The 18153-nt window shown below is 36.3% G+C and overlaps 1 protein-coding gene across 4 annotated transcripts in view; it reads left to right on the forward strand.

Moving 5' to 3' along the window:
• Doa (CDC like kinase darkener of apricot) overlaps positions 1 to 18153 on the forward strand; it is a 49640-nt gene that overhangs the window by 12897 nt on the left and 18590 nt on the right. The window contains exons 1-2 of one of the 4 annotated variants that reach the window (XM_089695485.1): positions 10479 to 10608; positions 11775 to 12923. The exons of 2 other annotated variants lie outside the window; for them this stretch is intronic. In XM_089695485.1, the coding sequence (XP_089551611.1) occupies positions 11884 to 12923 (1040 nt within the window). In that variant the 5' untranslated portion in view covers positions 10479 to 10608; positions 11775 to 11883. Of the gene's footprint in view, positions 1 to 10478; positions 10609 to 10667; positions 10864 to 11774; positions 12924 to 18153 lie in introns of those variants that run through there. One more of the 4 variants, XM_089695486.1, reaches the window with a different exon arrangement.

Consider the following 18153-nt stretch of genomic DNA (forward strand, 5'->3'; position numbering starts at 1 on the left):
TTTACAGTGAAAAGTCTACTATAGGTCGGACATGAAAATCACCTTTACCCCGTCCCGCACTACGGCCTTTTTTTTTTTTTGTTTTAGTGGGGAAATCTTTCATAGATACCCACGGCCTCCAGGGGAGGGGCCGTGGGTTATGTTGGATTCCTACCGACCAAAACCCCACTGTGTTCCGTCAAGACGCATATTGGTAGAATTCCTCCGTGACCCCCGCACTACGGCCTGCTCGAACAGTATACCTACTATTTTCTGTAGATTGACACTTTTAAATTCGTTATATCTTTTGAATGGAATATCCAATTCTTTTCATTTAAAAAGTATTTTGCTGGTATTGAAACAGTCTATAATAAAACATCATTTAATGGGATAAGGATTAATATATGTGTATGGATAACATGGTTTGATTACTGTCGGCACTTCTATTTACTTTGAAAACGTAAAAAAGTTGTTGTAGTAACATAACTACTGAAGATGGACATATGGTATCGCGGACTTTCTTGTAGATATTGATCCATTCTATAATACTGTAGAACATTTTTTTGTTCTATCTTCAATAGATTCCGCAGCGCACGCGATGACAGAAGTTTTATTGAGGATTTTTTTACACCTTGGGTTACATTATTGCATTTTTGGTAAGGATCTCTAATTTTTTTGAAAATGCAATATAGCCTATGTTGCTCAGTAAAGATGCAGCTTTCTAATGGTGAAAGAATTTTTGAAATCGGTCCAGTAGTTTTTGCGTGAAAACCATACATACATACATACATACTTACATACATACTTACAAACTTTTCCTCTTTATAATATTAGTATAGATAGTATAGATATCTATTGGACTCAAATACGGCTAGGCCTATAATAATACCCAACGTGTGTTCGCTGTTCTACAGAACAACGTCTATGGATAAAACTGAAAAATTAAGATTATTTTTTTTCTTAGTATTTTTTCAGGATAAAAAGTATCCTATTTTACGCCCAGGATAATAAGGTATAATTATACCAAGTTTCATCGAAATCGAACCGTTAGTTTTCACGTGATGTCTTCACATACAGACAGACAGACAGACAGACAGACAGACAAAAATTTTTTTAATCACATATTTGGGTTTGGTATCGATCCAGTAACACCCCCTGCTATTTATTTTTTCAATATTTTCAATGTACAGAATTGACCCTTCTACAGATTTATTATATGTATAGATGACCCATGCAGACTTTTACAAAATGAGCGAAGCAATATTAATTAAACTGCATGTTTATTGTTTATACAGGTTTGAACCTCAATTAAATTTCAAGCTCCAAAACTAACTCGGATAAAATGCCAAATTAAGCAACGATGCAATTTGCCAAAATATGTAAAAAGACGCGAAACAACCTTTCTCCGTCTTTGAATTATAAACCGTATCATAATTTTTACTTTCGCTATTACTATGTCAATCAAATTTGGAGAAGAAATTTTTAATTAAAAGACTAAATTAATTAATTTTGTATGAAACTTGCAACATGCTCAATGCTCATATTTTTCTTCATTATTATGTATTACTTTCAGTAATGACTACAGTTAATTTTTGAATGCTATATTCAACGCGTATTTTAATATACATATAAGTAACATGTTATTCAATTGAAAAGCGCATTAAGTTGATCTCTCTTTAAATCGTAAAAACAAAGAAATGGAACCGACCGAAAATAAATTCAAAGAATCCAAATAGTGCTATCGTTGTATATTTATTTTGAAGGTAAATTAATACGTGTAATACAATCGTTCCTGCGGCAGGAGGTGGGCGTTAGTGAAAGCTACCAGAGGCTGGCAATCGCATCGCATAAATTTATAATTAATAGCATTTTGTTGATTACTCTTAATTTCGTAGAATTATAAAATGATGTCGATATTTTCTCATTGGGAATTTCAAGCTTAGAGAAAACTTAACCGAAGATGTGGGGGAATTAACTTAATATCATCCTGGTCGCCAATTATGGTGTTTGAGGCTTAATTTATATTGAAACACAATGATGATGCAATCACTTTTATTCACGGCAACAAACTGACACACGATCGGTGATATTATTTGTGTCTACCCTCACTTATATACTACAATATCATAAAGTATTACAAAGAAAACAAAACATTTCCACTGTTATTATTCCACTCAATTAATCACATAAAAAGCTTGTAACGTAAACTTGTACGTACGTGGGCACAATATAACGGTTGAACTAAAACTTGTAAAATAATATCGAAAAAGTCATCAGGCGTTTTGTCATTGTATTCATATGAGAGCTAAATCAATGTGCCAAATGAGTATGCGCATAAGTTAATGGTCCATCCGATCGTTCATTGTTAAAAAAAATGTTGTATGATTTGGTATTATTACTTTTTTCAATAATTATCCGGTTTCACCCCCGTGGCTCCACTCCTGTTGGTCGTAGCAGGATGATATATAGCCTATAGCCTTCCTCGATACATGAGCTATCTAAAACTGAAAGAATTTTCCAAATCGGACCAGTAGTTCCCGAGATTAGCGCGTTCAAACAAACAATAAACTCTTCAGCTTTATAATATTAGTATAGACTATAGATTCTAGTTAATCAGACCAGCTACATGGTTACGTGGACATCTCGTTACTATGTTCGTGACAAGCGTTTATAAATAAGTATCGTAGAAATAGTGTTCTTTACGGTACGTTGTTAACGAAAAGATGATATATTTTTTAAAGTCTTGCGTTCGAATGTAAATTAATTCAAGAATTTCTCGAATTGGCTTTATTGCCAATTTAGAAATAACTTGTTAATGTAATATATTGGTTGAGTTCAGTACGCGAGTGTCTACCGCCTATAAGTGCATTACACTACAAGTTACGTAATGCTTGTTACCAAGTTGGTATATCCACATATGCTAAGGAGGCGTTTTCGAAGGCTAGCCGTCTAGTCGCTTCAGACATGTAGGCTCCTAATTGTTAATTATTATGTACTAAAACGAAGTGTTCAGGTAATCACATTTTCGGTTGACTTTATACATATTCCACATTAAGCTATCTATTAGTAAAAACATACTGTTTTATTGTGTTATGAAAAAAGCTGTAAATAGTTGTAAATGTTACATCAACAAAAATATTCCTAGGAAATTATAAATTCTGCTGATTTTGAATTCATTTTATTTTAAAACAAGTTTCAAAAAGATGGGATGGATTACCCAATGATCTCTGATATATGAATGTTATAATATTTCGAATAGATCCATCTTTACTAGTCGTTATGAACCGCCAAGTTAATGCGAAGCAACATCATGTTAAGCTATCCATTTATTAACATTAACCCACAGGTATTACTTTTGTTTATATTACTGCAGTCAACCGAGCACTTTCGCATTCATTGAGCCAGATCAGATATTGCCATTTACAATCCTTGCGAAAAGTAATAATGGATATTATGGTGAGATAATAAGCTTGAATCGAAAGATCGGAGCCAAGTTAAAGGGTGGGTTTGTAATGTTTATGTATTAGGTTTCGCAGAACCGACGCGCTCACAATATAGCATTGTCTTGCGGCGAGGATACGTGGGCGCTCATGTCTGTACTCTGTGCCTCACACAAGTGGGTCACACGGACACAAATGTGATAATTAATATCTGCTTTTATTTCTGCTCAACTCGAAATGTACAAAGCCGCCATTGTTGTCATATATTATGAGCCGTGAAAGTGTTTTCAATAGCACATAGGCTTTTTTGCTATGACACATGAATGGAAGTTTTACTTTTTATTCAATTCAGTTTTAAACGTTTGATTGAAACAACAAATAAAATAAATCGTAGCTCCACCAAAGACCTGAATGATGTCGTCAGTAACGTCGATACTAAATATAAATAAGTATCGTTGAAGCGGTACAAATTCATAAAATTTAAATTTAATTATATGTGGGCAATTAAAAGAAAAAGTTGTATTTAATATGTAATGAGACGTGTAGGTGGTGCTATAAAATAATAAAAATAGTCAAATGGAGAACAGCATAAAAACATTTAATTTATTATCTTTACATCGAAATGATGCGAAATTGGCTATTCGGTTCTGAGTTATTTCGAATTGAATTAAATGCGATTTGGTAAGGTATTCTTTACAGTTCTTAATTTATAGTTTATATTCCGAATCCATTCAAAGGCGTGCCGTCCTCTACAATTATTCTGCCATCAAAACACATGTGTGCGACGGTGACCTGCATTTAACTATAATCACAGCCTTCTTTGTACAAAAGATGAACTAGTGTGACATTGAGTTATACAGAGGTTTTGAATGTAGGTAATTTGAACTCGAAAAGTAGGTAATTAGAACAAACTCGGTACCTAGACTGATACAGTTAGTCTCGGCTGAGTCAGGGCCAAATGATTGGTGCTAACCCAAAATTCTAAATTATCAAAAACACTTGCGCGCTATTGTAATATAATAAAAACAAAGATTTAATAACACTAGTATAATAAAATACTTTCACCAATAAAAATGTCTCTTACGGCCAAGAATTGCAATTATACGTTGAATGTAGGTATAATTGGCTGCAGATATCATTATTTTTAATGTATCTTTTATTCCATAAAATGAGAATTAGTTTAATAAAATTTTATGATAATGAGCAATATGTCTTCGATTTGCAATCATTCATTTTTTATCGGCGAGCCGCACGTGCGCATGAGCTTCCATCGGTCAGGAAGTAGCTTGGAAGTAGGTACTTTAGCTGAGTCATAGATAATTCTTTGTGTTAGTTATGTAGATGACCAAACGATGTGTTAGCAATGACTTTGACCCTCTCCTTCTATCACATTAGCATCAAATAAAACTGTGAAATATATGCGTCTCTTTACTAGCTCGATTAGTACGCAAGGATATGACATTTTATTGATAATATATGCAAAAGTAGTATGTAACTACTAGCTTATACTAATACATGTAAATGTATGAGCTAGCAAATCTCACTCGTTTAATCCGCTAAATAAAGGCACACTGCGGCGGGTTTCTGTCGGTTATGCTAATCGATCTATTTGTTTCCTTTTCGGACGAATATAATAGGCTCCAATTTACGTCGTTGTTTCTACATGCAACGCTAACGTATACAATAACGTAATAAGCCCGCATCACTCGAATGCACATTTACTGTGAGATTTTACATCCGAGGACGATCTGTATCTATGCGTATGCGGATATAGGACAATAAATATAGGATTCCAAATATTTCACGTAAAGGTATTTAATGAGGAGCCTCGCCGATCATCGATATCAGTTATCCTAAAGGGAAGACAAGTAGGTAAACAAGATTTCCGTTTATGGATCGGCAATGCATCGACCGCCCACGTATTGTGCTGAAATCGATGGAGGCGTCGTCGCACTAAAACACTGCAAACGATCTTTCGATAATTCGTCCGTACGCGGAAGCATTTATCCGCTTCTGGTTTACTTTATGTTGACCGCTTGTTAATCATAACTTAAGCAGAATGTAATTGTTATGAATTGTTCACCTTTCGTCGGTAAGTGGTTGCTTGCTTTATGACCGCGCGCTAATTGTAGCACAGTTTTCTTTAAGTTATGACACGCGGAATGAAGTGGTTAATTCACCCGCATAGTAATAAGCATATTTATTATTTCAAGACCTTTAAGTACATGCGTTTCCAAGGTATGGATTCATAAATCCAATATACACTTATTGTTGAAGGTGGAACGTCGAAACGCGTAGGTTGTCAATGTTCTATTACCCTCGAAACTGGAGGCTTTCTGTTTGCGTAATCGCAATAAATCCACGGTGCGTAAAGCGTGTTCACTTTTGTTTTCAAACGTCTTTGGAAGCGGTGTCGGCCCGTGACCTTGATTATAATCCACCTCCGTGTGGCTGCACATTGTCTGCAGTCGTTTGTCATCGGACGTGACATGATTTCCCTTTTTATCAGAGTTATATTAATAAGCGAAAGTTACCTTTGCACCTGGACGTGATTCCGGCCTCTAGTTTTAATTATTATTAATTACACTATGACGTAAAAGGAAATATATTATAATCTATCGTTATTGAACAAAAACCTTCTTCCGTTTATCGGTAAATGAGTGTGCCTTACTCATCCAGTAGTTGTTTTTTTTATCAGAAACCATTAACGAGCTTGTGTGTTGGTTAGGTGGTATGTATTTTTTGTATGAATATAAACGATTTTTGAAAATTGATATACTTATTACTTGATGGTTAAGGTTAAGTTGATTTTTGTCAAACAGTGGTCTTGAAAAATGTTCATTACATTCATTTCTTTAACTAATCCATTCCATTACAATTCTTATATTCTAATTATTATAAGTAAAAGATTTCTGAGTCACCTGCCCACGCAGGTGCTAATTACTGATAGGGCAATGACCATAAACATAGGTAAAATATTCATCATGTACCTTTTATGACCCTATTCATTAATGCGTGTTAGTTTTTTATGCTTTCGATGCTAATTAACGTTAACATAATCGCTTTAGATAATCATCACAAATTTATGAATGTGTAGAATGTAACTACACATCATGAAATCATTACTTAATAAATAACAAGCATTTAGTACATTTTTTGCTATTAAATGATGATTCGGAATTTTGTACACCGCCCACGTGTGCATCAATTTGTAACGCATTCTAATCGATATGATCAAGTGTTCCGAAAACCCGGAATGTAAATTACATATAGGATCAAGTGATTTTGAAGTACGAGTCTGTAATGTGGCCCGCCAACACCTACACGCCGCTTCGTCGAACCAACTGTAAGCCCGAAGCTGACAGCCTTCTGCCCTAATTGATGGAATGCCTCCATTAGATTCGCAAATTTAATTGTCATAAAAAGTAGTTCTCGTTTAGCCGAAACGATTTACTAATTGAGAAATTACTGTTCCTAATTGCTATTGCTTTTTTAGATGACGTTATCCTTAGACCATTAGTTAAGTAATAAGCTAATTCACTGGAAGGATTAAGGATGGCAAAAAATATATCTACTTATTAACATTTTTTAATAAGTATTCAATAAAAAAAACTACTTTGTATGTATGTTAATGTAATGGTGTTTTTTGTTTGACCCAACGTCAAAGGAAGTTCAGAAGAAAATAAAAGAAGAATCTGTTTAGCTTCAGTATGGATTAAGCGCGTCACACACGGTGAAGATACTATAATATTTTATCTTAAGATACTGTTATATTTTATATTACAGTATCTTAACGCATCCGGTATCAGCGTTCGGACCATTTTCTTTTCGTCATTGCGTACTAAGACTCCTGTAGAACCGCCTTCCTGTTACAAATGACCCACAAAATTTCGCGTCATTTGTAACAGGATGGATAGTATCTTCACCGTGTGTGACGCGCTTTAGAATAGTGTTAAATAACTTCGCTGGAGAGAAAATTTTCCGCTGCAATTTTATTTTTAAATTAATATACTTAAAGATTCATAAATCTAAGTTCCTTTTAAAGGCTTAACAGACTGATATAAATTTCATATCAAGAATAGCTTTATTAACATTAAAGTATGATACTGCATTCTTTATAAATATTCCATTAATTTAATGTTTCTCACAATCTAGAGTGCGCAAACACTCGTAATCCGATACTTTATTATGCCATATTATTGGACACAAGTGGAGCTTTTTGTATTATTTTGCTTTGGAGACCAGACTGAAGCGTGAATCACAAACGAGTACAGGATCTTTGTTGTTCTTCTCAGAAGCACAACGGGTATGTCTTTGTGGGTAAGGTATTTTAATGCAAGTCGGTGGACTGTTTTCTCCTGTCCCGCTTACGATTAAACGTTTTAACTTATAATATTATTTCTAAGTCACAATGTGGCCCGTGTTAATGTCGCTGTCGTTTCGATAAAGCCTTATGAGTGACAAATACGTTTATGAATGTAAACGTTATATTCCGGTACCAGTTTTAAATGAAAGAACATTTAAACGGGTATGACACTAAACAATAAATTGTGCAATAGTTCCGTATCGTGTCAAAAAACTCAAAGGTGATTGACACAGGACCTTAATTGCGTGGAAACTAGTGCGTACAATGACTATCGGTCCCCGTAATGATGATGAATCAATATCGGAGTAATAAAGTATGTATGTGTTATATGTATTCGGTGTATGACCAATTTTGACCTCGATGATTAATGTGGACCGTTACTCTTAACTCGGTTATTATTGTGTTAACTTTTGAAATACATGAGCATCTCCGTATGCTAATGTAGCCTAATTACCGCGAAACGTGACTGTTTAAATATGATTTTTGTTAGTTTATAATTTGTAAGCTCGAAGGATCAATATTCGGGAAGTCCATTTAAAGGTACCATGAAGAATGGTTCGGTTCATTATCAGTTCGTGTTTGCCGGATCAGGTTAAGGTACCATTTACGGATTGGAACTAATTCTATGCGTTCGTAGCTATCATGACGCGGATATGGTTTAAAATGTTTCGGATAATATAGAGCTATGTTGTTCAGTTTTTTACGCCATTAATCGGGTGGTCTCACCTTATATGGACGACGATTTGCGTCTGTATTACTAAATATTATATACTTGTAGAGCAATGTTTTAAAACTTCACTGTATCAGCGTTAAATATGATGTAGATTTAAGAGTAAAATACTTTAATAAAAAAAAGTATAATTTATTCTGGGTTTAAAGTCTCGAATGATATGCCCTAACAAAGAATGCAAAAAACGGAACCAAGCATCGCTGCCGTGGTGACCGATTTTTCTTTCGTTAGTCTTAGCGCCCCAGTAATGAACCATTTGGGTCATTGGACCTCGCCGTTTGTCGGCTGCTCGCCTCCGGTGTCTTTGTTTTTTTGCCGGCAAATGATGTGACTGACGCAGTTCGCTACAATCACTTTTGTACTTATGTTTATAAAACAAACCTGTGTATTGTACACATTTTTTTGTAAATTACGGTATACCTGCTTGTAAAAGACAAAATTTTTATCTTTTCTGTATTTGCTTAGTTTCACTGAATTATCATGATTGTTTTTTATCAATAAAAACGTGCGATGAATTAAAAATTATAAACTAAGTTGAACACTCTTTCCACGTAGAGCAGGTACGAATCAAAAAGATAACGGTTGTTTCGGATGTTGATTCATAAAATTTACTCATGTACTAATTGATTGAATATATATTTGCAAGTTGCGCAATTTTGTCCAAAAAATTTAGAAACTGGTTCCGAAATTTTCCTAGTGTAAAAGTAACGCGTGAGAAATTTCGAGATCAAGTAACCTAGAATGTCTTATAATGTTTTGCAAATGTCAGTGCAAAATTCTTTTAGTTTATCTATTTATGGTCAAACCATATAGGTCACAAGTGTTGCACTTAAAGCCCCAAGGGGAATAAAATCATAAGAGCATAATGTAATCGTTGGCAGTGACACACTTCACCAATGAATTAGCAATAATGCTCTGGCCTAGGCAGTGTTTATATTTCTCACAGCAAATAGAGACATTTACGGCGAATACTTTTTTAAAGAAGTTTTAAGTTAAATAAATAAAGTATATCAACAGGCCGCTAGTTAGTATGCTTCATTACTATATGAAATAAGAAAGTATGTATTGACCCTGATACTGTTTAATTCGTCAGATGTACACGTAGGTAGTAACGATTTATGTTTATTTCGAAGTGTAATCAATTGCCTAAAGGATTGTTTCGCAAGTTCCACTTTCACCGTGCAAAACATTAAAAATATGTATCTAATTGGGTCGGCATTGAGTTGTCCTTAAACGTGATTTGTTATCAAGGTATTATAACCGCAGGCGCTGAATGTCCCGATTTGAGGAAATACAATAAATTAATTATTTCGAACAGACTAACATTGTAACAATCTTCCAGACCGTACAAAGTTTATAGCTATTTAGTTATTTACTTAAGAATAATAATTAGGTTTCTGTTTATTTTTGATACACACTATTAAATTTTTCTAATGCCCCAGATGCATAATATTACAATATTAATATGGAGTAGTTTCGAAATTCAATTGACCTTCTGTACACTAATTCTTATCACGGCTTCATGTTTTAATATTAATGATATATTGTATTTGTTTCAGGTAATAAACTTGATTTAATTTCTTCGTATAATGTACGAGGTAAGGTTTTGATGTTTAAAAACAAGAAATAAAATAAAGAATTAAGATATTCTCAACAAAATAACTTAATTTAGGTCATTATCGACTGTATAAGACTTCTTCCGGTATATACTAAAACGAAAAGTAGTTTTCATTTGACGGTAAACGATCAAGATAATTGTTGAGATTGGCAAGGAATCCGTTCCTGTCCTTGACGATCCTGTTAGCTATATCGTCTGTGGGGGAGTTTACTTGGAAATGTGAGTAGAGCACGGGTTGCACTCGAAACTGGCTTAGAAGTTGGCACGGTAGCGAAGGTCAGTGCTCCTGCGATTCGGGCCGTAGTGCTCCGCGATAGAGTCACTTGTGGCGGACCGGCTAGACCGCTCGAGAGAGGCGGTGGCGGTGGGGTCCTCGGTGGCCGCGGAGCCGCGAGCGTGCGTTGCCTCCCTTCAGTCAGTTCAGTCAGAGCGGTGCACGCACACCGCACGCAGTTCTCGCGCGCGCAACGAGAAGGTATGCACGTCGCGACCGCAATACTCTTGTGGCCGACGCTCTTGCACTCGCTTCCGGTGCCTGCTCGAGCTCTCCTTCGATACCGACGCAATTATCGCGTTTCATTTATGTGAAACTTCTTCACGATACGAAATATGTACAGCCGCCGAGTCGCGGCCGCGGCAGATGTTTGTGTTTATCGGTGTTTACGTCCGTGTGATTAAGTTACATATGTGTCGAACGAGATTCAGCGGAATCTTCACTTAGTGGAAACGTGTTGGACTAATTAATTTAAATGTTTACTTTAACGTTTCACTGATAGCCTCATAACAATAGCTGATGCATTTACAAACAGGGGATTGTGTTATCTTAATTAAATATAACTTGTATTCATTATGCAAGTGCCTACATAAGTAATTAGTCTGTGTGTTATTGATTTATGAAAAGTATTTGTTTTTATTCTTATGATTATTTTATGTCTTAAAAATATTAAATTCTATTTAACAAATATGTATTTCATGATGAATACAATTTACAACTTGAATTTTATCTTTAAAAGTTAAACTGCAGAAAATTTAATGTCAAGGTGCATTACATATGCGACGAGGTTAATCGCTGGATTACATAAAAAGTAATGACCCCCTATGCAGCAGTGGAAACTGGCGAGGATGTATCGGCTGCGGGCCATATGGCAGCTCCGCGACTAGCCATATTAGGGACAACATCAAGGCGACACTTGTTGCACTTATACGGCATTACTGCTCCACATATTTAACCAGCGTTTATGTGCCGTTTTATCAATATTTACTACTGAATACTTACATCTTTTACTCGGCCGTTATCATAATAAATATCGGGCTATTGAATCATGTTCGGGTTGAAAACAATAAATTATGTACGCAATGTAAACGTGACCAGTAACATTACTGCATAAGAGATGTGGAAGGCGAGCCGTTTGCGTTGCATTATGCAAGCTGCGAGCAGGACGGGGCGGTTCGTTGACCAGTGCGTTGTCCCGCCACGCCACCGCCCACCTCGAAGGTCGCGGCCCATCACTGACACAATCCCATGTTTGTATCACATGGAAAATAAACATTTCTGTTATCGCGTCACGCTCCCTTAGACTTAACTGTTTACGTTATTTCCACGTCGTTCAACACGTTTCCACTGTTCTCATATCGTTTCAGGTAGAGTCGACATGTGTTTAGTGAGCTCGTTTATACAAAAGGACTTTTTGTGAGCATTAAACATTGATTAGTTCATAGTTTTACCGATAGTGAAAATTTTGATCTCAACATGGTGACTTCGAGAATACCAGCCTATTCTCTGAATTCGGAGTTCAACAGGGAGTTCAGAAGTTTTCGAATAACGCGAGCGACACCGCGTTCGACTCTTTACGCTCCAGCTATTGTTCCCATTCACGAGTACCCGAGGGTGAGCGTGCACGAACGAAGAGAGGCGCTTAAAGCCGCGCTGGCCAAAGCGTGGTCGTCGAAAAGTAGTGACAAAAAGAAACATGACACCTGGACCGTTCCATCTGAACACAGTAGGGCTGGCATCGCTTCTGCCGAATTTATCACAAAATCTCCCTTTAAAAACGGAGTGAGCAGTGAAGAAGTTTCGCGTGTTGCACTCGTCAAACATGAATTTGAAAGCAAAGAAGCAGAACGGACGGATAAATTGAACAGGATAGATAACGGCCAGCCAGCTAGCTTTACTTATGGAAGATACAACGGCAACGGTGTGGATATTCAGGAAACATTAAAGAATAACTGTGATAAAGGATTACACAATAAGGATTTAAGTTTTAGCGACTATCTTAACAATGTTCCTAAATGTAAAACTAGTTTCGAAAGTAGTTTTATAAAACATATCAATGAAGATCGTTACCCCAAACGAAATGGGTATGACGTTACTTCGAAACGATTAGACGAAGACATCAATCTGAACGTCGAATATTCATCAAGTCTGAACGGCGAAACATATGATTCTACGAAATATTCGCGAGTCGCGAATGGAACAGAATCAGTGCAATATAAAAGTTACGGTAAAGTGGACACCGTTAAGAGCAAATTGCTCAGCACAGATGGTCCAAAAAGCGTGACGTCTTGCAACGGCGAGAAACTAAACGGTTACAGTGGTGCGGAACGGCGAAGCGGCAAGGAACAGCAGAGACCGCTCACGAGCGGGCCCAAGTCCCTCGTCGACCAGCGCCTCGCCGAGCGCTTGGAGGTGAAGGTGGCCGAGCTGCCGGCGCTCTATCTCGGCGTGGACTCGTGGACGCCCAAGTCCGCCGCTTTCCAGAAGAGTATGCGCGAGCACGAGTGGAGCGTATCGTATGTACAATACCGGAGATAGCATCACCGATTCCTTTACTAACACCTTGCCAATCCCTCACGTCAGCTTAAACTACTTTTCGTCGATCCGATCAAGGAGTATAAATTCAGTTAAGTAACCCGGTAACATAAACGTAGTTGTATAATAAAATAAAACACGCCAGACCACGTTTCGAGTGCATCAGCGTAACTACTGGTTTAGAGAGAAAACTACTTTAGAACTTTTACTTTTCGTTTATGAACATTTCGGTAAAAGCTAATAATGATGGCATTAGACGAACAGAAATGTTGTATATTTTGCGTTTTAGTCGCAAAGTCGTTTAAAGCTTCCTAATGCGATCGTGATGTTTCAATAATAATAATTCGACGGTATCCACTAATATCTATTTCGCATAATAATTTAAATATCCTTTAATAATAAATTCCAATGGACGTTTTGCCAATAAATATAATTCGCTTTACAACAAAGCTACATAGAATCTTATCTATCTATAACATTATGCACTTTGACAGTAGCAAGCTTAGGGTCTGCGGACCGGTTGTGCAAAAGCGTTGCACAAGCGGTACTGAGTCACCACGTCGGAGCTTTATTCCATCCCGCTAACTATTGCTACATTATTGTAGTCATTATCGCTTATAGTTGAATATCAAAATTTATCAGGATTACAATCGACAAGCGTGTCATTGTAACGAATGTCCCAAAGATCTAGGACACGTTACCTAAGAGAAAATCATAAGTTAATATTGCAAATAGTAATATATTCAACTGTTTAAAAACAAAAGAGATAATAGAGGCATTAAGACTATAACATAATAAGCAAAGTATTTGCAACCCGTGGGCGCTCGCAGCTATAATATAAAAGATTCGTCTCGATAGCATTTTAGTGAATGTTTCAAGGTCCCGTCCTGGTTTAAACACTCGCTAAGGATTTGTCAACGTGGTTGGCATGACGTAATTCATTCTTATTGTCTTTTATGTCTTTCTCTAGACAAAATTCCTGTTGCTAAGCGACTTCTCGACTATTTCCGACTTGTTGCAATACCCTATACATTAAATTATGAAAGAGATCCACACTGTAGATAAATTGTAATTGTAACATAATATTATGTTACTAACTTACTATTTATGACACATTTTTTGTGCTCAGTGTAATAGTAATGAAATAAAGTTTTCTTACATAAACACATTGTATTGCGTGATTACTAATAGGTATATCAATTACATCATATGATTTTATAATTTATTATTTCGAGCTACGTCCCGACTCCCGATCGTAATCTGCATTTAAATTACTTTTTATTATCCATTATAACTTTCTTCAAACATGACGAGCGTGTTAAGTTGGTACGATTTACATAGTGTCACAATTTGCGTAAATAAATTGGTAAAGATGAAAATGCAAAGTGTTTTAACGAACCGACATTAGCGGTCAATTCACGTACATCTGACAAAATGTAAAAACTCGTAGTTACGCAGGCTAATCAACTTTCTCTGTAGTAGTATTGGTTAGGGAGCCAGGTGCAAATTTGGTTAACTATTTCCTCTCAAGAGATAATTCGTCAGACGCATGAGAGTATAGTATTATAAAGCCTCGTGAACGTCAGCTGGCGCTCGGTTGGGGGGGTGAGCGGTTGTAGCCTCCCACGCACATAGGAAAAAAAATACATTCATTCATTCATTTCCTCTCAGCTAAAAATTTGTCAAATTGTAGCTAACCCAATATCTCAACGAAAAAAAATAGTCAGCTGGTTACAACATGGTGTATTATACGTCAGCTGGTGTCTCGAACATGAAAGTTAAATTTAAAGAAAAATTTATTTTCCGTTATTTCCTCTCAAACAAAAATTTACCTGATGATAGCTTATATGTAACTGTGGATAAATATATATGTCAGCTGGCTGTATCTTGGTGGAAAAACCGTCAGCTGATACGGGAGGCTACAACCGCTCTTCCCCCCAACCGAGCTCCAGCTGACGTTCACGAGGCTTCATAATACTATACTTTGATGCATTTTACTAATTACCGCTTGAGAGGAACTTGGTCATAAAATCTGCTGCTGGCTCCCGGACCATATTGTGCCGCGAGCCTCGATAATTTTAAGTATTCGCTTACTGTTGGCCATCTTTCTTAGACAATACAAAATTGTCTCAAATACCCCCTATTAGGCTTTACATTAATTAATAATTTAAATATTTAATCTCGACTGTTTACAAGCAGCTATAAACGGAGTTGATTTAAATTTGATTTGGCTCTTTTTAATCATTTAGAAGGCAGTTAGTGTTGTCATTGACCCGAGTGCGGCGCGGGCGTGCTATTAGTTTCGGCTGCAGTGTTGACATGGTTCACAGTAATCGCTCATCCGGTGTAGCCTTGCCAGTCATACAGTCGAGTGTCGACGGCCGACGCAGACCCGTTAATTATTCGGTGCTCTCACACCATAACATTTATTTATTTCATTATTTAAAAACATGTATATATTTACTGTGCGTATATTTACCTATAGCCGGAATAGCATAAATGAACATGAACCAAATAACTGAAAAATTTAGAAGTTATTATTTATAACATAAAAAAATAATAAACGATAGGGTCTCGGACACCAAAGTCCTTGACCAGATATGGCTCGTGTCACTCCAAAGAGCTTGCCTCTCGATTTCGTAACCGTGCCCGCACTGCACCGGTCGTCCGATCGATTTTGGCCATTGTGCTGCAGCCGTTTCACTCTCGTAGTTAGCGTAGAGATTGCGTACCGCGGGGCCTCGACGACCTTTGAGTGCCGTCTTATTAGCTCCTAACACCTCAACCGTCAGTGTCACCGCGCGCTAAATTTTCCACTTTATGTCAAAAATATTGACTGCAATCGCGAAATGTTCTCCGTTACCGAAACGCTTCAGAAAGTAAGAGATCAGTTATGGCATGAGGAAACTCCAATATTGAATTGTAAACAGAACACGAGATGATTCAATGCGGTACCACGTGTATTCGTTGTTTCTAAATATAAAGAACCGTTGTGGGATACCGTAATACATATCGGTTGAGCGTTGACCGCATTGAAAATTAACGTTTCCTCAGTAATGCTTTCAGTTTAGCATTTGCTCAATTTACTTAATGGCAGCCCGCGTAACGATTGCACATTTTAGTAGTACATAAATAGATCTCGCTTTAAAATTAAACTCAGTGGATTAATTGAAAAGCTACCGTTTATACGCCGCGCATTACATTCACAGTCGCGTGTGGATTTAGAAATGTTACAGTGGTAGTATTGTTGACAAATCGTAAAGCAGCTTTAAAGCCATCGTCGCGGAGACGAACAGAAAGTGGCCGTCGCGACAACATAAACACGATTCGCGGATTATACCTGAAATCGATTTCACCTTTCATTATTATTTCGTAAACGCCACTTAACGACACAGGATAGTATTCATTTCGTAATTTTTAGTGCCACATTCATTTAAATACATGTACATAATTTCACTTCGCTTTTTAAACAGATAAACATTTATCATGATTAAATAATTACATTTTCTAATCTGGGTTTCAAAAAACAAAAAACGTTAATGCTAAAATAGTCCTGTTATACTAGAAAAAGTAATTAAGAATTCCGTTATTCCTTAGTATTGCATGAAAGAAAACAAAACAATTACTCATTGAGAAGCGTTACAGTCCGTAGAAATTGTGCAAAAAGTTTGACTTTGTTTCGCATTCGGCCATTGTTTCGTTAGTTTTAGCGTAATTTCAGTCCAGTTATGCATACATTTATTATAATTATCTCAAATCTCCGTTTTTCCTAGACACCTAGTAACACAGAAGTCTAGATCTGACAATTCAGGGTTAAGTGAAATTTAAATATTTTCTCATTATTATTATGTTCATTACTCAGATAATTAAGTACGATTGTTATGTGATTATTTAGTCATAAAAATTAAGTATTCAGTAAAAGGTAGGAAACAAAGAAATAATATTGGTTCGGAGCTTTATTATGTTGTTTACGCATTCACAACCAAAAAAATCAGCATTTCAATTGAGTGGGTGGTGGGTTGAGAACCTACTTGCATAATTTGGTATGACGTATTAAATATTCCAAATTTATTATCAACTGATGATGAATCGTGTTGAAAATCCCTCGGACTCGTTTAGAGAAAACTCCTAGCCGGTTTTCGAAGAAACCATACATAACACAGTGTTCGCATTATAATACAAATGTGTTTGGTCGTCGAAAGTGAATGTTCCGCTGCTTGTTATTCGCGATGGACCGTGTGACGTGCGTAGCCTGTTTAGACATTGACACCGTCATCGCTCACTATGATATTATTCTAATGAGGAGACCCTCTGCTTATTAATACATAGATTACTTAAATGAGTCTGCTAACTTCCTGACCTAATAGCCGGGAAAAATTAACGATATTTTTTAGACTAGTGACGCTTTCCTGTTGTAGTTAGTGTAGCTCTCACGTTGTTTTCAACCAGATAAGATGAGATTATAAAAGATTTACGAAAAAGCCGCGTAATTTGTTATTGTTTCGGACTTTAATTTATTTAATAGCAAAACATTTAATGACATTCCTCAGACAAAACAAATGCTGGAATTTCCTGTTCCATATTTGCTGGTTAGTTATCACAGTTAGTACGCGTCATTATTAACCAGAATATGTATTTTCCTGTTTAGAGCTTATGGACAATATTATTCGACTGTATTTCTCAAGGAGCGTATAGAAGGATATATTCTAAAAGATCAAAGCATTGAATTTAACATGTCTCATTATCCATATATCACAATATGTTACCTACAAGGTCCGTTGGAAGCTTTCAAGTTCAACGTGTCCACGGTTGGCGCTAAACAATGTGACACTACACCTCGCAAATGGCATACACCCACTCGTGTAGACATTATTTATGTATGTATGTTGGACCTATTTACCAGCCGTACTGTTAACACTTGTCCCGCTTTGATTTTTTTTTTGAATAATCTATTGAAACGTGTAATTTATGATCCGTTATAAACATTTTAAATTTAGCTTCATTTCCTTATCATTGATTTCTATCAATCCCAAGCTATCATTCTAACATCTTGTTTTTGTAATTATAATTTAAATTACATCACTCATGTTGTGAATTCTTGATTATATAATTATTATTCGTTTTTTTATAAATAGCATATATTTTAAAGTATTCTTGCATCACATAAACCAATTATGCGGAACATAATACCATTAGCTTTGATACTGTGAT

The sequence above is a fragment of the Colias philodice genome, chromosome 5 (genome assembly GCF_061535455.1).
Source record: "Colias philodice isolate Cphi_HAF_F1 chromosome 5, ilColPhil1 Martin Lab GWU primary, whole genome shotgun sequence".
NCBI lineage: Eukaryota > Metazoa > Arthropoda > Insecta > Lepidoptera > Pieridae > Colias > Colias philodice.